The 24,740-nt window shown below is 40.3% G+C and overlaps 1 protein-coding gene across 1 annotated transcript in view; it reads left to right on the top strand.

The window, feature by feature from the left end:
* Positions 1-610: 610 nt before the first annotated feature.
* ST6GAL1 (ST6 beta-galactoside alpha-2,6-sialyltransferase 1) overlaps positions 611-24,740 on the top strand; it is a 29,009-nt gene continuing 4,879 nt past the window's right edge. Inside the window, exons 1-2 of the mRNA XM_007935991.2 lie at positions 611-1,211; positions 14,687-14,784. Coding sequence (XP_007934182.1) covers positions 611-1,211; positions 14,687-14,784 — 699 coding nt within the window. The remainder of the gene's footprint in view (positions 1,212-14,686; positions 14,785-24,740) is intronic.

Below are 24,740 nucleotides of genomic sequence, written 5' to 3' on the forward strand. Positions count from 1 at the left end.
GGCATCATCTATGGTGAGAGGTCTCTTTCTGGCTATTTTAAAGGGTGTTGGCCTTCTTAAGGTTTTAGGGAGGTTTGGTTTGTGTGAAATAGACCAGTCAGCCTGCTCTTTCTTTTCATTCTGTTTTTTCGATCTTGGATGCATTTGTTTAACAGTGCAAGGTCTTACTTAAGAACCGAACAGTGTGTAGGATGAGGTTGCTGACCTCAAAAGTGCAGAGTGCAATCAGAGAGCTAGACCAACAAAGTGCAAAACTAAGATTCAGAACGTAAAAGAGAATAGTGGAAGAACACATAACGTGTTTATGGCTCAAGAAGGAAGGGCTGTCATAAGGACTGCTCTCTACATTCAAGGTCCAAACTGAGGTTGAATTTTTTTTTTTTTTTGAGAATTGCTTACAGAAGCTGGTAGGAGATAGTCTAAGAGTAGAGTTTTGGTCTCCTCACTTTAAATCATTGGTTGGCTCATCAGCCAGCCTGATGCCAATCACCACTTTTGGATTTTCTTTTCATCACTTTTTTTTTTTTTTTCCCTCTTCTTCTTCTCTCACTTTTTTTAGGCCTATTTTCCTGCTTAGAACGGAGTGGCTTCCCTGAACCCATCTTTCATTATGATTCACATCATACTGAGGAAAAAGCTCAGCTACTGTGTCCTGGCCTTTTTCCTGTTTGCAATCATCTGTGTGTGGAAGGAAAGGAAGAAGGGGAGTTATTATGATTCCCTTAAATTGGAAACTGAAGAATTCCAGGTGGTGACAGGTGTGGAGAAACTGGCCGTGAGATCTAGTCCTCAGTCTTCAGTCAACGCCCAGGACCTCCGCAAGAACAACCAGGCCCTCAGCAGCACCAGGGGCTCAGCCAAGGCCAAGCAAGAGCCCTCCTTCCAGGTGTGGAACAAGGACAGCTCTTCCAAAAACCTCCCCTCCAGACTGCAGAATATCAGGAAAAATTATCTGAACATGAACAAGTACAAAGTATCCTATAAGGGACCAGGGCCAGGTGTCAAGTTTAGTGCAGAAGCCCTGCGGTGCCACCTCCGGGACCACGTGAATGTATCCATGGTAGATTCCACAGATTTTCCCTTCAACACATCTGAGTGGGAGGGTTACCTGCCCAAGGAAACCATCAAGACCAAGGCTGGCCCATGGGGCAAGTGCGCTGTTGTCTCTTCAGCAGGATCTCTGAAGTCCTCCCAACTTGGCCAAGAAATAGGTGGGTTCTGGGTGTTAAAGTTCTTACCTTAACAGTTCTTTTGGAGTAACAGGGCACACTGACAGTGACTAAACACAAGGGGCCCAAAAGCACCTCCAGGAACCAGTGGAATGGGCACAAGTCAGTGGCTTTCAGTTGTCTTTCATGGAGTCAAGGCACCACCAGTGGTATAGCTGAAAGGATGGCAAGCCAGCCCTCAATACCTTTATCAATAGAACAGCTTTATTTTATCTGTTTTAAATATTTGCACTCTACAGAAGATCTCGTTTGAAAACAGAGTTTCATTGCTACTAGTAAACAAAAAACTACAATTGCCTTTTTTTTAAATTGTGATTTGGGTGAAAGTTTACAGAGCAAATTCACTTTACATACAGCAGTTCACACACATGTTGTCTCATGACATCGACTACAATTTATCCCAATGCAACAGCTCTCCTCCCGCTTCTTCCTGATAGTTACCTCTTCCCTGTGTCCATCCCTCCATGCACTCCTGCCCCCTGAACTGTCTCCCTGTGCATAAACAGCCCTTCTTTCTCCCATGATTGTTCTCTCCAAGGAGTGTATTGACATCAGGTAAATGTTTACCTCATATGCCTGTCTTTTGTTTGGCTGGAAGCCACAGGTGTGGGTTTAATTCCAGACCTGAAGGGCAGCTAGGGACTGTTTCAGTGGTTCTACCAGGCTCTATCAGACCAGCAAACCTTGTCTCCCTCTTTTTTTTAAAAAAAAAAACCAACTACAATTGACTTTTGAAAACAATTGAAGCATAGATCTCTACTTCATCTTCAGGTCTTGAACTTCTGTAATTTTACCTGATTAACTGAGGATCAAAAAACCCAAAACCCCGTGCCATTGAGTTGATTCCTATTCATTATAACCCTATATGGCAGAGTAGAACTGCCTCATTGGGTTTCCAAGGCTATAAATCTTTATGGAAGCAGACTACCACATCTTTCTCCTGTGGAGTAGCTGGTGGTTTTGAACCACTGAACTTCTGATAAGCAGCCAAATGCTTTAACTACTGTGCCACCAGAGTTCCTAACTGAGGAATAATTGTCTCTTTTAGAAGCCCCTCAGTGGTACAAATGCTTAATGTGCTCATATGCTTACTGAAAGAGTGGAGGTTTGAATCCACTCAGATGTGATTTTGAAGAAAGTCCTTGCAATCTACTGCTGAAAACAAAATGCCATTAAAAAGCCAAAAAGACAACCAACAAGTTGCCATCAAGTCTGTTCCCACTTATGACGACTCTATGTGTTGTCTTTTTTGGCCTCAACTACCTGGCTAATCTTCAGCTTTTGTTTTTGAAAACAATATCTGCAGAAATTCTTAACATGGGGAGTGCGTCCCAACTTCAGGGAGTTCACAATCCATAAAATAGTGTGCAAAACTATTTGTGTATTAGATGTATATGAAGTGTATGTATGTATGTGAGTTTGTGCATTTTTCCAGGGAGGGAGTCCATATTTGTCAGCTGATTTTCAGAGGGCTCTGTGACACAGGAGAGGTTTACAATCACTGGTTAGTATATATAGATTTGCTTTTCCTGAAGTCTACTTCAGTTAATAAGGATAGACCAACAAATTCAACTCAACCCACTGCCATCAAGTCGATTCTGATTCACGGTGACCCTGAAGGACAGAGTAGAACTATCCCATTGGGTTTCCAGGGCTATAAATCTTTATGGAAGCAGACTGCCTCATCTTTCTTCCACATGGCAGCTGGTGGATTCAAATCACCGGCCTTTTGTTTAGCAGCCAAATGCTTTCACCACTGCACCACTAGAGCTCCTTTATAAAGATAGACGGCCTACCCATATTTGTAAACATGTGTATAATGGGGCTTATGGCTCCTTATTTGCCTTATTTTGAGAGAATGTGGTTTCCCTTATTGTGAAATGAATTAGGCCACAGAGGCAAAGCCCAGGCAGCCATGTTCTGTTAGGCTTTGGAACGTCCTGGCACAGGTGATATCATACGTCTCCTTTTTTATTTCCTTCATGTAATTGCCAGGAAAAAGTTTGAAACTAAGCACAGACTCTCAAAAGAAGAGAAATAGACCCAAATTGGATTCTCTAGAACAGAAAGAAATGACAAAGTCACATTTTCTACTTTCCAAATAGTGTTTACTGATGAAAGCAACCAAGATGACCATCTTCAGCCCAACTTTTGCTTTTTCCTTCTTGGCTTCCTTTGGACTTAGTTGTCTAGAAACTAAAAGTCATTCTTTCTTTTTCATGCACAAGGGAACTAAATTTGTTTCTGTCTTCCCACATTTGCTCCATGATATTGATGTTTAGAATATCCCAGTTGCCAGCTGGTTCTTTTTAATATCAAGGTATCATGTCTGTCTGGGTGGAGCTGTGTTGAAGTTTGAGGCAGAGCATGAGACCTCTGAACACTGGAACAACAGCTTTGTTTTTGGTGTGTTTTTTTGTTGTTGTTATTATGTGTTGCTTTTTTTTTTATTGTCATGAAAATAGGCACAAAAAAACATATGCTGATTACTATATTCAGTAATTCAGTGACATTGAATTACATTCTTCAAGTTACATAGCTATTCTCACTATCTTTCTTCAAATTATTCAGCTATCATTAACATAAACTCGCTGTCCCATAAGCAAAAACTCCCCTTTCTTCCTCCTACCCACCACAGACAACCACGAATAATCTGTGGTTTCTAAATGTTTGCTTATTGTGAGATCATGCAATATTTGTCCTTTTGTAGCTGACATATTTCATGCAGGCTACAGCTTTGTTTTATGTATTCCATAAAAGCTATGAGTGATTTAAGAAAACTAATTAAAATCATCTTTCTCCATAGACTTCCATTATGATTTTAGACATGTGAGCTCTGGTAGCATAGTGCCTAAGGCATTTTACTGCTAACCAGAAGGCTGGTGGTTCAAACCCACCAACCACTCTTCGGAAGGAAGATGGGGCAATCTACTTCTGTAGTGATACTGTCTCAGAAACCTAAGGAGGGTCGCTATGAGTTGGGGCCGACTCAACAACATAACAACAACAACAACATTTCCAAAAAAGGACTTGGATCCTAAAATACAATGAAAATTACATGTTAGATTTGGTTTTGCCTTTTACAAGGTATAGCCTCTAGAAATTTAGTATAACAAATATTTTAAAGGTTTCATCATTTATTCTTAAAACCAAACTCACCGCTGTTGAGTTGATTCTGATTCATGGTGACCCTATAGGACAGGGTAGACCTGACCCCATAGAGTTTACAAGGCTCTAATCTTTACGGAAGTGGACTGCCACTTCTCTCTCCCATGGAGTGCCTTGTGGGTTTGAACTGCCAATTTTTTTAGTTAGCAGTCATGAGCTTAACCACTGCACTGCCAGGGCTCCTTGAGCTTAGAGTACAAAGGAAAAAGAAAAGCAAGACAACCCTTTGTTGGACGCCCGCTGCATACCAGACAGAATGCCAGGGCCATAGCCTTCTCACCACAGCTACATTTATTGAGCTTATTCCCAACTATTGAATAGATCACATGGCTTCAAAGTGTTTGCTCTTTCAAATAGTACTGGTAACAAGATTTTTTTTGTGTGCATATAACCTAAATGACTACTTATTCATTTCCAGTAGAGATATACCCTCAGCAATGGAACTGGAAGACCAAGTAAGAAAAGTTCTATGGCTCTTTTTTCTCTACTGCAAGATTGTTTACCACAGAGATTGTAATAATGTACTGAGTTTTAAACAGTCCATGTATGGGGGTAATTGGCTTTCCTGCCAACCAGCCAATGGTGGGCTCAGGAATGTCAAATTCATTTTGCTAACATACTTGAAAAACCAAACTCACTGCCATCGAGTCAATTTGACTCATGGCGACCCCCTCCTTGGGTTTCCAAGGCAGTATCTTTACAGAAGTAGATTGCCCAATGATATAAAATATCTTTGATTGGTTAGAAATTTTATTTCAAATAATAGCATATTTTTAAAACACTGGAACCAATAGGAGTGATGCTTACTTACACGTGCTGTGTGCCTCATGTCTTTCAATCCTTCCACAACCTTGACAGGTAGATGCAATTATTGCCCCCATTTTACTCAACTAAATGTTAAGGTTCAAAGAGATTACACAACAGGTTAATAGCAAAGCTGAAATTTAAAGCCAAGTCTGCTTTGACTGAAAAACTCCCACACTTTGCCATTCTGCTCTTGTGCCTCGTAACAATTGTAAGTTTATAATAACATTTCGTATGATAAGTCCTTTGTCAAGATTAAAACAAAACAAAACAAAACAAAACAAAAACCTTCATATTCCAGGATTTTGAACTGGTTCGGTCATGGCCTATGATGTAAAACTTGAATTTTCAATATTTGGATGATCTGGAACAATAACTGGGACTGGAAAGATTATGAGTTAAAGCCCTGGAATGAGGGACTCTGAAGAGGCATAATGATGGAGAGCCCTAGAAAATTTTTAGGAGGCTGGTGTATGAGACTGGATTTTTGGCAAGAAACTTTGGTGGCATGGTGCCTAAGGCATTTGACCACTAAACAGAAGGTTGGAAGTTCAAACCCACTCCATGGAAGGAAGATGGGTCAATCTACTTATGTAAAGATTTACAGCCTCAGGAACCCAAAGGGGATTGCTATGAGTCAGAATTGACCTGATGGCAGAGAGTTTGGGTTTTTTTTTTTTTTGTAAAGAGTGATACACATACAAAGCAGCTAGGTCAGCACCATCTTTGAGCAGGACACCTTTGTTTCCTGTTGCTCTTGTTGTTGTTATTTGCCATCAAGTTGAACCCGACTCATAGCGACACCTCCTTGGGTTTCTGAGGCAGTATCACTACAGAAGTAGATTGCCCCATCGTCCTTCTGAGGAATATCCTACTCTGCTTAAAATCTGAAGGGTGAGAGATTTGGTTGCAATAGATATGCTGCCTTTTTTTTCCCCCCTAAAAGGGAGATTAAGTCTTCTCATCTGGTTGTTGTTCTGGTTCACCCAGATTTTAAAAATTCAGATTTGTTCCAGTTTCAGCTATTACTGAACTAGAGAGGACTGATTCGAAACTCTGAGTTTCTTGGTCACTTGCTTTCTTGGTGTAGAGGAGAAGAGCATCCTGAGTTGAGGTAATGGCAAGAAGCAAAAGTTCAAGTAGAGACTTACAAGGCATATTTGGGAATCACAAATAACTCTGGTTGGCTGGAATATGGGGCTAGTGGGGCAGAGAAGTGTAAGGAATGAGGCAAGAAGGAGGACAGAATGGTAACCAGGGGACAGACCTTAGGGAATATTGACTGTCATCATAAGGAGTTTGGGTCTCTTTCTTTAAGCCATGGAGACCCCTAGAAGGGTTTTAAGTGAAGGAACAGTGGGATCATGTGCATTTTGGGGAGATTTCTCTGTGGGGACAAGTGATGGAGGGGTGTAAGGGACTAGAGGCTGCCTGAATGTACACGATCCCAAATGCACGTGATCCAAGGTGCATGTGATCCCATTGCCCCTTTGTTTAAAAATTTTCTAGGGCTCTCCATCACTTAAAGTCTTCAATATGGATTACAACTCAACATAAAGAAAACAAAAATTCTCACAACTGGACCAAAAAGCAACCTTATGATAAATGGAGAAAAGATTGAAATTTTCAAGGATTTTATTTTACTTAGATCCACAATCAACACCCGTGGAAGTAGCGGTCAAGGAATCAGACATTGTATTGAACTGGGCAAATCTGCAGCAAAAGACCTTAAAGTGTTAAGGAGCAAAGATATGACTTTGTTTTTTGTCTCTTTAAAAAATTATTTTGTAGGTCTGTCTATTGTTTGGCTGAGTTAAGCCAAACTGATTGTGGATCCAAGTAAAATGAAATCCTTGATAATTTCAACCTTTTTCCATTTATCATAATGTTGCTTATTGGTCCAGTTGTGAGAATTTTTGTTTTCTTTGGGTTGTAATCCATACTGAAGACTTTAAGGGATGGAGAGCCCTAGAAAGTTTTTAAGCAAAGGAGCAACAGGATCATGTGCACCTTGGATCATGTGGATTTGAGAGAGTAAGTTCAATTCTGGGCCTGAAGGGTGACTAGGGGTCATAGACTTGGAGGTTTTACCAGTCTGTGTCAGTAAGCCTGGTCTTTTTTATGATTTTGAATTTTATTCCACATTTTTATCCCATTCTATACAGGATCTCCAATTTTGACCTCTTTCTAAAAGGTTAGCGTTGTAGCTAGGCACCATCTATTTCTTCTGGTCTCAGGACTAGATAGGTTGAGGGTGTCATGGTCCATTAGTACTTTGGACTAACTGTTTCAATGTGTCTTTGATTTTCTTAACTCTTCTTTGACTTTGAAGACTAAGGTACATCTAACTTAAACCATGGTATTTTCAATCTACTCATGTGCATGTGAAATCTGGGCAATGAATAAGGAAGACTGAAGAAGAGTTGATGCCTTTGAATTGTGTTGTTGGCAAAAAATACTGAAAATACCATTGACTGCCATAAGAATGAAAAAATCTGTGCTAGAAGTAGACTTGGGATGCTCCTTAGACCTGAGAATAGCCAGACTTTATCTCACCTACTTTGGTTATATTGTTAGAAGTTACCAGAGAAGATATCATGCTTGGTAAAGTAGACAGAAGACCCTCAACAAGATGGATTGATGCAGTGCCTGTAGTGATAGGTTCAAGCATAATAAGGATTGTGAAGATTGCACAGAACTGGGCTGTGTTTCATTCTGTTGTACATAGGGTTGGTATGAGTAAGAGCCAACTTGATGGCACCTAACAACAACAACAAATTGCCACATCCAGGTGAGAAGTGCCAGGGCTATGTAGGCAATGGTAGTGATGGAAAAAAACTTCTTATTTGAAAGACATTCTGAGTTAGAAGAGATGAATTTAATTCATTTAATTGGAAATGACTTTAAGTGAGAGACAGGAGCCAGAATTTCTGGGAATGGCCTATAGCATATCACTGGAGCATGCTTCTGAAGGAAAATGGGTTCCATTTTGGATGTTTTCAGTCTAAAGCATTTGTACATTTCCCTCTGCAGTTGGCTGTTTGATTCTGGAGAAGGACTGGAGATTAGATTTGAATCATGTATGTCAGGGTGATCATTTTATCCCAGGGAAGGGAATCATTTAGAAAACCTAGAGGAAGATTCTACCACCAATCTATTAGTTTGTTGTACTATGGTGGCTTCCATGTTGCTATGATGCTGGAAGCTAGGTCCCTGGAGCTCTGGTGGTATAGTGCCTAAAGCATTTGACTGTTAACCAGAAGGCTGGCAGTTCAAACCCAGCAGTCACTCCTTGGAAGGAAGGTTAGGCAATCTACTTTTGTAGTGATATCACCTCAGAAACCTAAGGAGGGGTTGCTATGAATCAGATTCGACTCAATGGCAGTGAGTTTGATTTGGTTTTTAATTCTAAATTAGAGAGAGATAATGACACCTATTTTCTGTAGCCTTTCCCATTTCAAGGCTTGTTTGCTGGGCTCCTGGGAGTTGTGGAATTTTCTTGATAATTTCCTTGAGGCTCATTTGAGTTAGAAATTTTTTCAACCTTTAATAGCAAAGGACAGTTTGGCAAACAAAGACCCTGTCCCTTTCTTTATGAGCTGAAGTCCATAGCTTGTCTTAAAGTTTTCAGTTTTGGTTATTTTTTTTCTTAAAATCAAATTCAAGCCAAATAAAATACACAGCCTCCACTGCTCTGCACAATGTGGATCCTGTCAGTCTGTTTACCCTCATGTCTTAGGCTGGGTGACATAGAGAAGAGAGGGGTGAGGAGAGATTTATCTAAAGGAAATGGGTTATGCAGTTATAGAAACTGGTAAGTAAAAAGTCCATGAGTCAGGCATCAGGCTAGAGGTTTCTCCTGACTTACATAGCTGCAGGGGCTAACAAATCCAAGACCATCAGGTCATATGGCAGGCTGCTAGCTCATGAGCTGTAGAGACTAACATATCCCAAGATCAGCAGGTAAGACAACAGGTTGCTGGCTCATTGGCTGTGGAGGTTGACATATCCCAAGAACTGAAGGTCAGATGATGATAAGCCAGATGCAAGATCCAGAGCAAGCAAGTGTGCTTTGCCAGAATGTCCTGGAATATGTATTGGATGCAGGCCACAACTCTGAGAAAATTCCCCGTACAACTGATTGGCTGATCACATCACATCATATCTTGGGAGGATGATTACATCATGTGTGACTGCCAAAATATATCATTATATAATTGCCAAGCTACTAAGAATCATGGCCCAGTCAAGTTGACACAAAACCTTAACCATCCTCTCACTTGTCTGCAGTCAAGTTTTTACCTTCCTTAGAATCTGGACATTGGTTATATCCTTTGATTGGATTGTATGCCCTGGACCCTTCCCATGTTGGCCATCCTTTGGCTCTCAGCTCAGAGGCATCCTCTTAGTCTTTGCTCTTATCTAAATGAGACTCCCTTAGTGTCTCTGTCCCACAATCAGTTTATTTGTGTCATAATACTTACCTCAATCTGCAATTATCTTGTTTATATGTTAATTATGCTCACATGTGTAATCTGTTCATAGACCAAGAGGCAGTTGTTCAAACAGAAGAAAGGATACTGTGTGGTTTAAAATCAGGAAAAGTATGCATCAGACTTGTATCCTTTCACCATTCTTATTCAATCTGTATTCTGAGCAAACAATCTGAGAAACTAGATTATATGAAGAAGAATGTGGCATCAGAATTGGAGGAAGACTTATTACCAACCTGAAATACGTACATGACGTAATTATGCTTGCTGAAAGTGAAGAGCATTTGAACACTTACTGATGAAGATCAAAGACTACAGCCTTCAGTATGAATTACATCTCAATATAAAGAAAACAAAAATCCTCACAACGAGACCAATAAGCAACATCATGATAAATGGAGAAAAGATTGGTGTTGTCAAGGATTTTGTTTTACTTAGATTCCCAATTAATGTTCATGGAAGGAACATTCCTTCGAGGAATGAAATGATATATTGCACTGGGCAAATCTTCAAAAGGCCTCTCTATTGTGTTATACAACAAAGAGGTCACTTTGAAGACTAAGGTGCACCTGATCCAAGCCATGATATTTTCCATTGCCTCATAGGCATATGGAAGCTGAACAGTGAATAAGGAATACTGAAGAAGAATTGATGCCTTTGAATTATAGTGTGAGCAAAGAATATTGAATATACCACACTCTACCAGAAAAGCAAATAAGTCTGTCTTGGAAAAAGTACAGTCAGAATGCTCCTTAGTGATGAGGATGGCTAGGATATATGTCTCATATACTTTGGACATGTTATCATGACCCTGGTCCAGGCCCTGGAGAAGGATATCTTTTTTGGTTTCTACCAAAAAAAAAAAAAAAAAAAAAAAAAACCTCACTGCCATCGAGTAGTTTCTGACCTCTCCTTGGATTTCTGAGGCAGTATCTCTACAGAACTAGATTGCTCAATCTTCTTTCCCAGGAGTGGCTGGTGAGTTTGAACTGCCAGCCTTTTGGTTAGCAGTCAAATACCATAGGCACTGCATCACCAGAGCTCTAGTGCTTGGCAGAGGGTCATCTAAAAAGAGGAAGACCTTCAATGAGATGGATTGACACAGTGGCTTCAACAATGAGCTCAAACATAGCAAGGATTGTGAAGATGACTCAGAACTGGGCAGTGTTTTATTCGATTGTACATGGGGTCCCTATGAGTCACAACTCCAACATACAAATATATCCTCTTTTGCTTAGTTATTGTCTCTCCACTTGCAGCAGAATGTAAGATCTCTGAGAGCGAAGATCTTGTCTTTCTTGCTCACACCATTATCTCCAGTACCAGAAACTGTGCCTGGCATTGAGTATTTGTGGACAATACTGATTTCAATCAGTATTTGTGGAATGAACCAAAAAAAAAAAAAAGTCCTTATGGTTGACACCGTGATGTTCTTCATTTGCCCCTCCAAATCCACTGTCTACCATTTTCCATCTGGCTCTGCACTGGGAAGTTGAATGTTTTGGACTGTGTCAACTGGCCCTTCTTATCTTCTGACTTAGCAGTCAAATGCCTTAGGCACTACACCACCAGAGCTTGCTTTGGCAGAGAAATACTAGAAGAACACGGGACTGGGAGGGGGTGTAGGTGGAGGAGGAGGACAGTGATGCCTGGGTATCTTTTCTCCTGGGTCTTTCCATGGAGAGTAAACACAGGTTAGCTCTTTTACTTGACTGACTGCACTCTGTTTCTGGGTCTTGCTCCATTGCTTTCCCCTTTAGGTCTAGAATGTCAGAGGGAAGGAGGAGAGACAGATTAGAGTATTGATTTCCTCATCCCCTTTTTGTTGTCTGTATATCAGCAGCAGCTGTAGTGGGCCTTCCTCAGCTCAAGTCTATCACTTCTTCCATGTTAGCCTTGTTGTTTGTTGTTATGTGCCGTTGAGTCGGACCCGACTCATAGCGACCTCTCCTTGGGTTTCCGAGGCAGTATCATTACGGAAGTAGATTGCCCCATCTTCCTTCCAAGGAGTGGCTGGTGGGTTTGAACCGCCAGCCTTCTGGTTAGCAGTCAAGTGCCTTAGCCACTACACTACCAGAGCTCCCATGTTAGCCTTAGGGATAGTAATAGTTGCTTGCTTAGCCAACCTTGGGGTATTCATATTGATTTCATTAAACCCTTGCTACATGTTTTTTGGGGTGTATAGTTAACCTTACCCAAAGTATTTGATTTTTGTTCCTGCTCCTAGGAGGTAATTTTTAAACCCTTGGAATTTCCCCAGTGATTGGAGTCTTTGTTATTCATGGAAAGAGTCCAAAGCATATCTACCTAACAGGATATCCTAATGAGGTGATTCCTGAGTCAACTGAGTTTCTAGTCAGGCCTGAAAGACCCACCACATGATCCTAGCCCCACTTCAGATGAGGAAGGCAAAAGCTTGTCTTGATTGTGGGCAAGGATTCAATAGATTATGCCTACATAATGAAACTCCATTGAAAGCTCAGCGAATTTCCTGGTTGGTGAAAGATGGGTACTGGGAGGGTGATATGTCCCTTTTGGGACATAGAAGTTCTCCACTAGGGACCCTCTCAGAACTGACCCTCTGCATTTCTTCATTTGTATCCTTTTTGCTATATTACAACTGTAAGTATAGTGCTTTCCTGAATTCTGTTAGTTGTTCTAATGAATTATTGAACCCAAGTGATAAAGGGAACCCCTGATTTATAGCCAGTAGATCAGAAGTGAGGGTGGCCTGAGGGCCCCTAACTTATGGCTGGCATCCTCAGGGTATAAAGAAAACCCCCCAATTTGTAGCCATCATAAGAAAATGAAGGTGTATGAGGACCCCAACTTTGTGAATGTTGTCTGAAGTTTTGGACAGACTGCCCTTCAATTAGTGAGATCTGACCTAGTGTAGTTCTGGTGGTTAGGGTCAGAAGAAGTAGTACTGCATTTGCAGTTAGTGTCAGAAAGGAGATTTAGGATTTATTGGTGTGTGCCAGAGAAGACAGGCACACTAAGAGAGACACCCAATTTACCTTTGTAAATAGTCCCTTTACTGAATTCTCCTTAGTTACTTGCCATGTCCAGCAAAACTGCACAGGTCATGAAATGAAGTGACATGAAAGGATTAATGGTTTTCTTTTTCAATAAGGAACGGGGGCCAGGTGGACGCCCTGCATATTCTGTGAGAGTGACCCTTGATGCATCCGCTCTGCTTTTTTTATACATCAGCGAAGTAAAAAATTTCCTTATAACAATCAGTTATTAATTAAAAGTTAAAGTTTTACTCTTTCCCATACCCAAAGGCATTTTCCCATGTCCAAATGTATTGGATAATTAATTAGGTTAGCATCTCTTGCAGGATTAGCAAATAATCACTAAGATGCATCATTCTAAAACATAATATAATTGTTAAGGTGCATGATTCTAAAAAATGGTTTCTAAGGTATACTATTCTTTGGGCAAAACATTATTCCAGGGAGATAGCTTAGCAATCATTCTGCTGGGGTAATGTTCCACCCCAGGAACACAAAGCTGAAGCCAAGCATTCAACTGTAAGAGAGGCCTTGCCATCTCTTACTTGTAATTAGAACATGTGCCTTGCGATCATGTTTTTTTGGGAGGGTCTTTTTCTTGGTCTCCAACAGTTACTTCATTTGAACTTGGCATCTGTTTTCTACTGGACACTGACCAATAATTTATTTATCTGCAGACTGAGAAGTGAAGTGATTAATTAAGTGGTTTCTGACAGATCTGCATGTCTCCTGTGACTGGGCATTTTTGAAGCCAGTCAAGACAAAACTTGTTGCAGTTCTGAATTGTGTAAAGATGTACCTCCTGCCTATATGCAGTTCAGTGTGTCTGTGTAACTTTCAAGCCATTTCAATGAAATCTTGTCCTAAGGCTGAGGATGAGGCTATGATCCCTGAGGCCTAGGACGTGTATTGGAATTGAAACAAAGAAGGAGACATTCATCCCTTAATTTTGTGGGCATCCTCTTTTCTGAGTGTCTTATACATGTCAAATGCTAACCTCACCCCACCTTCATCCTTCCTGTGTGGATAAAGAATAACCCAAAAGAAATCTATATGTAGAGAAATAAACAATGAAGGATTGGGTTGATCCCTAAATCTCATTCACATTTCAGTGATGTACTCCAAATTTACTTAATCAAATAAGGTTGCAATGAGTTTTCTTCGGATCACAGAGACTCAGGATTGAGATGGACCTTAAGAGTCATCAATTCCCTTCCTATCAGACTGGCCAATGCTGGGTAAAGACTTGTCCAAGTCTTCCAAACTCTGTTTAAATAGCTGCTCCACAGGGAGAGTGCTCGATGTGAGTAGACTTTTTTTTAAGGTGGTTTGTTTGATCTTGGCTTGATTTAAGCCATTGTTTATGATAAAGTGCTTATGTCAAAAATAGGGAAGAAGATAAAACAGAAAGCATTGAAGTTTATGGCCCTCCCATGTGTCTCAAATTCCTAAACCACACTCTTAGGGGATTGTCTTGGATGCCACAATAAATCTCTTCCATTTGCAGTGCATGGCACATATTTCAGAATGTCATGGGTACATTGCACTTGTGGGGTAGACTGAGTATATGGTAATATCTTCATTTTTTCTGACAGGAATAGAATATGATCTACTGGTAATACCAAGAGAATGTTTGGTTTGTTCCTTTGACAATTGCAGTAGTGATTCTACTGTAAGTCCCTGTTCGTTTTTCTGCTGTGCCTAGGCATGCAGGTATCTTGACTGGGTTTTGAATATAGATCCCCTTTGCCCTTTTAGTAGCCAGGCATGGTAGGTGGTTATTTCTGTTATAAGATTTACCTGATTGCACCATACACATGTCATAATTTCCTCTCTCATCAAGATGGAACAAAAATTGAAAAGCATTATTCTCTTGCTCCCTCCATTTCCTCTTAGGTGCTCTCCTCCAATTGTTCACTCTTTTTGCATATCGCTAGTGCTCCTCACCTCTTTTCTGTTTCCTTGTGGTTTATAGATGATCATGATGCCGTCCTGAGGTTTAATGCAGCACCCACAGCCACCTTCCAACAAGATGTGGGTACGAAAACTACCATTCGCCTGATAAACTCTCAGGTAAAACTTCTCTGCAGAAAAGGAGTGAGAAAAGGCCCACAGTGGCTCTAAAGTGGAATGTATCTAGTAGGAGCATGTGACAGCTGCCAGCTTCATAAAGTCTCTTGACCCTCCTGAGTCCCAAATTTCTCATTTGAGAATCTCATTACCCAATCTAGTATATGTTCATGAGAGAATCTCTGGAATATAAGTCTGTATTGATGGAGATATCTCATGATTAAAGAAAGCAGAGAACGTCCAGAAGAAAGTGGGGCATATTGTGAAAATGAAATGAAACAATACATGTGTGGACACTTTATATGCTTTCAACTCTTATACAAGTATTATGAGACATCATCACCATTAGGATTATGTTTACTATGGCACTAGAATTCATGTACTAGTTCATAAATTCCCCTAGATAGTTTCCTGGATGTTTCCAGGAGCACATGCTGCTTTCTCAACACTAATGGAAACTTAAGAAATAGAGGTTAAATACTCTTGCCATAAAGTTCTATTAATGGATTTAATTAGTAGAACAAAACTGGGTTACATATATAGCTGAGCTGACATGACAGGGCTGCAAACCCATTCACCTCATCATGTACAACCACAGTAAATACATGAGCCATGGGTGTTTTTATGACAGTGTTTAGACTGGGTGTGCTTGTCTTATCAGTTATATACATTTTGCAATTTGCAAGGAGTTGTAAAATGTCTCCCATAGTATCAGAATCTGATAAGGAGAAATTTGTGTAGTAGACAATACATAGTTTTCTGCTGAAGCACATTATTTATCTGCATTCTCTAATCTCAGAGCTGAGAGTCGAGGAGTCTGCTTCCCTGGGTACACTGTCTACTCTCAATAAAGCCTTTCTGGTCCTCACTAGGCACTCTGAACTCCCTCTTTTTCCTTCATAAGCAGTGCTGACTATCTGGTGTGTTCTATTAACACTATCACAGGCACTGCATTGTGATAGACAATTCTTATCATCGCCCTCGCTCATCTTGATATCATAGGGAGCAGCAGTCTGCCTACTCTCTCTTTTGTCTGATTTGCTTTCCTTGTTATTTTGTGCTATTTCTGTGAATGAGAAAGCTTAGTTCCCATTATTGCCCACAGAGAGCTCCCGACATCCAGAAGCCGCTCAGGGAATAGCTGCTATTTTGGTAGAATGCTGCTTTTGAGCTCCTCCTTCTTTTTCCAGTCACAGAAGTTCTCCTGATAGACGCTCCCTTCTGAGGGTAGCCAGGACTGCATTTGTTTGGCTCACCTCCCTCACATGGCACAGGACAGCCTTGTGTGCATCTGCGCTGTGACAATGTGCAGGGAAAACATAAGGGTCTTTTCTTGTTTCCTCCCTTTCCCTCTGCCCCTGACCTTAATAACATGAAGCAAGGGTGTGAGGCTTTTTATAGAGAGCAGAGTCATACTGTGAGGTTTCAGCTCTACATTCTCATTTAGACTCTATACCCCTGAGCCAGGTGGTGGTATAAGATTTAACAGGGAAGTGGGTTGGTCTTTCTTGTCAAGTTAAATATGTGTCTTTAAATAAATTCTTCTGTGAGACCCAGCTGAGCACCTGCTGGGCTCAGTGGGCCTGAGAAGGAGACAGTGGGACCCGAAAACACAGTGGCTGTTTTGGAAGCTTTTGTACCCACAGAAGAGAGCAAATCTACCTCCTGTGCAGAAGGACAGGCATGCTGACTGGACTTCGACCAGGACATCCCCAAATTACTTAATGGGACTTATCCTGAAATAATAGCTGCTGGCATTTGTTAAATACTTCTAGTATCCAAGGGCCTTGCACGCATTATCTCATTTGATCTTCATGATAGCTCTGTGAGGTGTGATCACTACCATTATACATGCATAAGCTTAGCCCCAACAGTAAGTGATAAAGGTGGGATTGAGAACTAGGTCCCTTTGCCACCAGCAGTTTAAATCCCTAAAGCTTTCTTTAAGGTCTAATTTTTCAGCTCAAGATTCTGACAGGCAGCTGTCTGGATAACTGGAGAAATTTTCCTTCCATGGCAGGGTGAGCTGGATGGTTTTGATGGAACCTCTTTAATACAGTATTTTGCATCATGATTTGGGAGCTGAAGTGTAGCCATGGTGGATATCATGAGTTGTGGGATCCTTGATTAAGTGTAGCAGACATGTTCTGAGTTGCCTTATTTTTCAGAATTAAAAAAGGAGCTAAGACTTGATATGGGACTCAGCTTGCCCTCTCATATTCCAAAGCTCCAGGTTATAAGTGCCTTTGAACCTGCCACAGCTGCTCTCAGTTTTCTTCTTTTCCTTGGGTGGTCCATCCATCTGGTGTGCAGCCAGTTACCTCAGATTCCATTCAGTTAAGCAAATATGTTCCCACAACACCTCTGCCAGATATGGGGGAGAAGCAGGAAAATTAAGGTCTTCTTTCCCCAAGGACTGTAGAAATTATTCCCTTCTCCCCACAGAGGCAATCATGTGTCAATGAAAAGAGAGGGTACAACTCCTTTGGAGGCAGGTACTCCCTGACCTGGAAGTTTAGACAAAGGAAAGGCAGTCTTTGGCCTGGATTTCTATGAGGGCATTGCTGAATCCTCACAGAGTAAAATCACACCCTATATTTAGTTTGTGGAAACTCACAATCTTTGAAATAACTTCTTATCTGATTTCACTTTCCATTTTAGCTAAGCTATGGCCCATAACCAGTGCTTCTATCAGAATCTTACCCAACCTTAAAATGTCAACATTTGAAGATAATCTACTAGGAATTTTTGCATCTATATTCATGAGAGATAGTGGCTGGTAATTTTCCTTTCTTGTAATATTTTTGTCTGGTTTTCAGTATCAGGATAATGCTGACCTCATAAGGTAAATTAGGGAGTGTTTCCTCTTCAATTTTCTGGAAGTATTTTTGTAGAATTGGATAACTTCTTAAGTATTTGAATGCACCAGTAAAGCCACCTGGACCTACAGTTTTCTTTACTATGTATGGAACTATTCATTTTATCTAATTCTTCTTGAATGAGCTTCAGTAGTTTGTCTTTTCTGGAATTTGCCTATTTAATCTACATTATTCAATTCACTGGAATAAAGTTATTCATAATATATCCTCATTATCCTTTAATATTCTGTAGAATCTATAGTGATACCATTTGCTTTGAGATGATTTGGATCATATTTGAAATCACAGAACTGAAAAGGACTTTGGAGATCAAATATTCATTCATTCATTCCAGAAGTTCTTGATCATCTGCTCTCTGGTAGATTTTGTGAGCAAAACTGAGATTCAGCAGCCAACAACAACAGTAAACCAGAAACCAATGTTTTCTTTCCTTGTGGAGCTCAGGATCTCGTCAGATCATTTCAGTTTACAAATGAAATAAGAAGGGAGGGTGACCCTCACAATTGCACATAGATTATGGCAAAACCAGGACTGGGTGGAGCCCTCTTAAATCCTGGTCCAAAGCTCCTCCTTGGCTTGCTGGTGACAACCTCCAGGTCCACTTTTTCAAACTCCTATTATCTTTTTTTATTCATCTCCTTTATTACCTAGCTCTCCCACTATCAAGTAAGGTCTATGATGGCAGGTATTTTGTCTGTTTTGTTCACTGAGATACTCAAGTGTCTAGAACAGTTTTCATTACATAGTAATCTAGAAAACCCTCTGCTCATTTAATGAATTATCTCTAAACTTCCTCCAGTTTATTTTCTTAGTTTTTATACTTTTTATTTTGAAACTCTTTAAAGCTTCTAGAAGTTTCAAGAATAAGACTATAACAAAGAATGTCTTTATAACCTGTACCCAATCTCCATTATGATTCACATTTTACCGTTTGTTGTATCATCTGCTGCAACTTTCATAACATTCTTTCATTTGATAGTAAGTTGTATACATTATAGCCCTTTATCCCTAAATACCTTAGTGTATATTTCCTAAGAAAATAACCAAGGTACAGTTATCAAATTCACACATTTATATAGACCTGTGTTCTTTTCTAATCTGTCTGTATTCCAGTTTTGTCAGTTGCCCTAATAATATCCTTTGCACCTGTTCTTTCCCCTGAGTACAAGATCCAATCCAAGATCAGATTGTTGTTGTTGTTAGGTGCTATAGAGTCATCTCAGAACTAAACACTGTCATGTCTTGTGTCAGCCTCATAATCCTTGCTGTACCTGAACCCATCATTTCAGTCACTGTGTCAATCCATCTTGTTGACCTTCCACTTTACCAAGCATGATATCCTTCTCCAGAGAATGATTCCTTCTGACAATATGACCAAAGTAGGTAAGATAAAGCCTGGCCATTCTCGCTTCCAAGGACCATTCTGGCTGCACTTCTTCCAGGACAGATTTGTTAGTCCTTTTAGCGGACCATGGTACTCTTAGTATTCTTCTCCAACACCACAACTCAAAAGCATCAACTCTTCTTCAGTCTTCCTATTCACTGTCCAGCTCTCCCATGCATAAGAGGTGATTGAAAATACCATGGGTTGGGTTAGACACACCTTAGTCTTCAAGGAGACATCTTTGCTCTTCAGCACTTGAAAGAAGTCTTTTGCAGCAGATTTGCCCAATGCAATACGTTGTCTGATGTCTTGACTGCTGCTTCCACTGGTGTTGATTGTAGAACCAAGTAATATGAAATCCTCACAACTTCAATCTTTTCTCCATCCACTGTGAAGCTGTTTATTGCACCAATTGTGAAGATTTTTGTTTTCTTTATATTGAGGTGTAATCCATACTTCAGACTGTAGTCTTAATCTTCATCAGTAAGTGCTTCAAGTCATCCTCACTTTCAGCAAGCAAAGTTGTGTCATCTACATATTGCAGGTTGTTAATGACTCTTCCTCCAATCCTGATGCCATGTTCTTCTTCATATAATCCACCCTCTCAGATTATTTGCTCAGCATACAAATCGAATATTTTTGGTGAAAGGATACAACCTTGACACACTCCCTTCTTGATTTTGAATCATGCAGTGCTCCCTTGCTCTCTTCCAATGACAGCCTCCTGATCCATGTACAGGTTCTGCATGAGTACAATTAAGTTTTCTGAAATTCTCAGTCTTCTCAATGTTATCCTTAATTTGTCATGATCCACACAATCAAATGCCTTTGCATAGTCAATAAAACATAAGTAAATATCTTTCTGGTATTCTTTGCCTTCAGCTAAGATCCATCTGACATCAGCAATAATATCCTTCATTCCATATCCTCTTCTGAATCCAGCTTGCATTTCTGGAAGCTCTCTGTCAATATACTGCTGCAACTATTTTTGAATTATTTTCACTAAGATTTTACACTTCAGTGTGATATCAATGATATTTTTCAATAATTTCCACATTCTGTGGGATCACCTTTCTTTGGAATAGGTACAAATATGGATCTCTTCCAGTCAGTTGGCCAGGTAGCTGTCTTCCAAATCTCTTGGCATAGCCGAGTTAGTGCCTCCAGTGGGACATCTGTTTGTTGAAACATCTCAGCGGGTATTCCGTCAATTCCTGGAGCCTTGTTCTTTGCCAATTCCTTCAGTGCATCTTCGACTTCTTCCTTCAATACCATTGGTCCTTGATCATATGCTACCTCCTGACATGGATGAACATCCACCAATTCATTTTGGTACAGTGACTCCATGTATTCCTTCCATATTCTTTTCATTCAATATTTTGCCCAGACGATCTTTCAGTATTGCAACTCAAGGCTTAAATTTTTTCCTCAGGTCTTTCAGCTTGAGAGATGCTGAGCATGTTCTTCTTTTTTGGTTTTCTAACTCCAAGTCTTTGCACATTTCATTATAGTAATTGGCTTTGTCTGCTCGAGCTGTTCTTTGAAATCTTCTGTTCAGGTCTTTTACTTTTTCATTTCTTCCATTTGCTTTAGCTACTCTCTGCTCAAGGGCAAGTTTCGGAGTCTCTTCTAACATCCATTTTGTTCTTTTCTTCCTTTCTTGTCTTTTTAATGACCTCTTGCTTTCTTCATGGATGATATTCTTGATGTCATCCCACAATTCCTCTGGTTTTCAGTCATTGATGTTCAATGCATCAAATCTATTCTTTAAATGGTCTCTAAATTCAGGAGGGATATTATCAAGGTCATATTTTTGTTCTTGTGGACTTGTTTTAATTATCTTCAATTTCAACTTGAATGTGCATATGAGTAGTTGATGGTCTGTTCCACAATCAGCTCTTGGCCTTTTTTGGCTGAAGATATTGAACTTCTCCGTCACCTCTTGCCACAGATGTAGTCAGTCTGATTCCTGTGTATTCCATCTGGTGAAGTCCACATGCATAGTTGTTGCTTATCTTGTTGAAAAAGTATTTGCAATGAATAAGTCATTGGTCTTGCAAAATTCTATCATGAGATCTCAAGCATTATTTTTATCTCCAAGGCCATATTTTCCAACTACTGGTAACTCTTCTTTGTTTCCAACTTATGCATTCCAGTCACCAGTGATAATTAACACATCTTGATTGCATGTTCGGTCAATTTCAGACTGCAGAAGTTGGTAGAAATCTTCAATTTCCTCAACTTTGGCTTTGGTGGTTGGTGCATAAATTTGAATAATAGTAGTATTAACTGGTCTTCCTTGTAGGTGTATGGATATTATCCTATCACTGACAGCATTGTGCTTCAGGACAGATCTTTAAACAGTCTTTGTGACTATGAATGCCACAACATTCCTCTTCAATTTGTCATTCCCACCATAGTAGATCATATGCTTGTCTAATTCAGAATGGCCAAAACTAGTTCATTTCAGCTCACTGATGCCTAGGATATCAATCTTTATGTATTCCATTTCATTTTTGACAACTTCCAATTTTCCTAGGTTCATACTTCTTACATTCCATGTTCCAATTATTAATGGATGTTTGCATCTGTTTCTACTCATTGTGAGTAATGCCACATCATCAGCTATTGGAGGTCCCAAAAGCTTTACTCTATCCATATCATTAAGGTCATCTCTACTCTGAGGAGTCAGCTCTTCCACTCAAATTTTGAGTGCCTTCCAACCCAGTGGGCTCATCTTCTGGCACTATATCAGACAATGTTTCAGGGCTGCTCATAACGTTTTCCAGTAGTATATCAGATAGTGTTTCACTGCTATTCATAAGGTTTTCTCTGGCCAATTGTTTGAAAAGTGCATGGCCCCTTCCTTCTTCCCAGTCTGTCTTAGCCCGGAAGCTCTGCTGAAACCTGTCCACTGTGGGTAACCCTGCTGGAAGTTTGCAACACTGGTGGCAGAGCCTCCAGCCTCACAAGAAAAAGTAAGCCACCATAGGATGACAGACTGACAGGCAAGTTCGTCTCCCTTTGTTTTTCCTAACCCCTCTGCACCTGCCTACCTTGGGCAATGGCCTTAAAATAGAGCTGCCCACAAGTGAAAACAAAAACATTGTCCCACAGTTCTGGGCATAGAGTGGAATTCAGGGTGTTGGTAGGGCTATTCTCTTGTTTCTCTGTCAGCACTGTTGGAAGATCTTTCCTTTTCTCTTTAAGTTTCTGGTAGCCATGGGTGTTTCTTGGCATTCCTTGGCTTGTGGATGGATCCTTACATGATGTCTTACCCCTGTGTAAACCCATCTCATGTCTGTTTTCCTATTTTAAAGACATCACTCAGAAAAGATTAGGACCCATCCTTCTCCAGTATAACCTCCTCAACTGATAGTCATCTGGTAGCCAGAACACACTTTGTGTTTTATCACCACTTGATCTCATTGGATGAAGGTTGCTTAAAAACTAAAAAAAAAAAAAAAAAACCAAACTCACTGCCATTGAGTTGATTCTGACTCATAGCAACCCCATTTTCAGGTTTCTGAGGTGGTAAATCTTTTTGGAAGTAGATTGTCCAGTCTTCCTTCCATGGACTGGCTGATGGATTTGAACCACCAACCTTCTGGTTAACAGTCAAATGCCTTAGGAACTACACCTAGTACTATAGAAGATGCACAGTATTTGGAATTAGACAGCCCTACGTTTGCATCCCAAACCATTACCTCCTAGTTGTGTGATCTTGGGTCAATTATGTAACTTCTTAGAGCTTCTTTTTAATCTGCAGCATGGGGCTAAGAAGTATGAGGAATAAAGAAGACATATATTTGATGAGCTCAGTAAATACATATCCACAAGAGTATTGTTCTTTTATCACCACTTGCTAAATACTCAGGAAATCAGAGGTTTTATAGAAAACACATGCATGTGCATAATCTTTTTTTTTTTTTTTTAATGTGCAAAGGGAAGACTGTTGGACCAGGATTCAGGAGATTTGTTCCTGCTCTACCAGTCACTAGTTACATGATGGTGGACATCCCTTTTCCTTTTTCCAGTCTTCTCATCTACCCAAAAGGAGTAATAGCATGTAGGTTATTTCATGAAGGCATTTGTAAAGATTAAGTGAGTTAGTACATATAGAAAAGTACCTTCTAAATTACAGACTGGGCAATGGTTAAGCACTCAGATACTAAGTGAAAGGCTAGTGGTGCAAGCCCACCAGCCGCTCCATGGGGAATTGGCTTCCATAAAGATTTACAGCAGTGGAAACTCAATGGAGGCAGTTCTACTCTATTCTTTAGGGTCACTGTGAGTTGGAATTGACTCAATGACATTAGATCTATTTATTTATTTATTTATGTACGAAGGTCCTGGGTAGCACAAATGGTTTTATGCTCAACTGCTAACCTAATGATTGACAACTTGAACCCACTCAGTGGCACTATATCAGACAATGTTTCAGGGCTGCTCATAACGTTTTCCAGTAAACGTTTCTGTTTACTGGAAACGTTTTCTGTTTCCATAAAGATTACTGCCAACAAAACCCTATGAAGCAGTTTACTCTGTCACAGATGGGGTCACTATGAGTTGGAATTGACACAGTGGCAATGGGTACCTGTATACATATATGAAGAACTCTTTGTAGCCACACTTCAAGTACATGCTTTTAACTTTGAATACTGCAAACATTTTAACCCGTTCTTTGCGTATTTGCCATTGACTTGGATTATTGTGTGAAATTAGTGAAATCACAGAGTCTAGATTCTCTACCTAAGATACATACCACACAGAGGGAGACAGATAGAGAAAGAGAGAGAGATAGGTAGGTATACACATATCCATATGGAGGAAAATAGGATTGGGGAAGAAAAAAGGACCAAAAAGTAACAGTGGTAATATCTGTAGAATGCAATTATGGATGGCTACTATTTTCTTAGAGTCCCTGGGTGGCACAAATGGTTAAGCACTCTACTATTGCCGACAAGTTCATGGTTCAAACTCACCCAGAGGCACCTCAGAACACAGATCTGGTGATCTGCTTCTGAAAAATTACAACCTTGAAAACCCTATGATCAGTTTTCGGCACACATTGAGTCGGAATTGACACTCTGGTAGCATAGTGCCTAAGGCACTTGACTGCTAACCAGAAGGCTGGCAGTTCAAATCCACCAGTCACTCCTCAGAAGGAAGATAGGGCAGTCTATTTCCGTAGCGATACTGCCTCGGAAACCCAAGGAGGGGTCGCTATGAGTCGGGTCCGACTCGATGACACATAACAACAACAACAACATAAGCAACATTATTTTCCTTATACTTTTTTTGTGTATTTCTAACTTTCTGCAGTGAACATTTGTTGTTTTATAACTGGAAAGGTTACTGTAAGCAGAGCTTTTCAAACAGCAACACTAGTACCTCCCTGGTGCAGCCTTTGCCTGACAGGTATTCCCTGAGGCTTTGTTGCTCTGGCAATGACTTATCCTTCTCATCACGTGGCCCCTGGGATCCTTGAACCTAGATCAGACTCTCTGTGCAAATAACTGCAGGACCTTCAGAGAAGAATTTGAATATCTCCTAAAACTCTGCTGCTACATTTGGAAAAATGACAGACTGAGATGTTGCCTAGGCATGGCTGGTCACCCAGGCAGGGCCTTATAGGGTGTAAATAAGGCACCCAGGGCTGGAGAGACAAAGTGACCTACCTAAGACCACAGAGT

This window comes from Orycteropus afer, unplaced genomic scaffold (genome assembly GCF_000298275.1).
Source record: "Orycteropus afer afer isolate SDZICR_OR568_19922 unplaced genomic scaffold, OryAfe1.0 scaffold00032, whole genome shotgun sequence".
In the NCBI taxonomy this organism is placed as follows: domain Eukaryota; kingdom Metazoa; phylum Chordata; class Mammalia; order Tubulidentata; family Orycteropodidae; genus Orycteropus; species Orycteropus afer.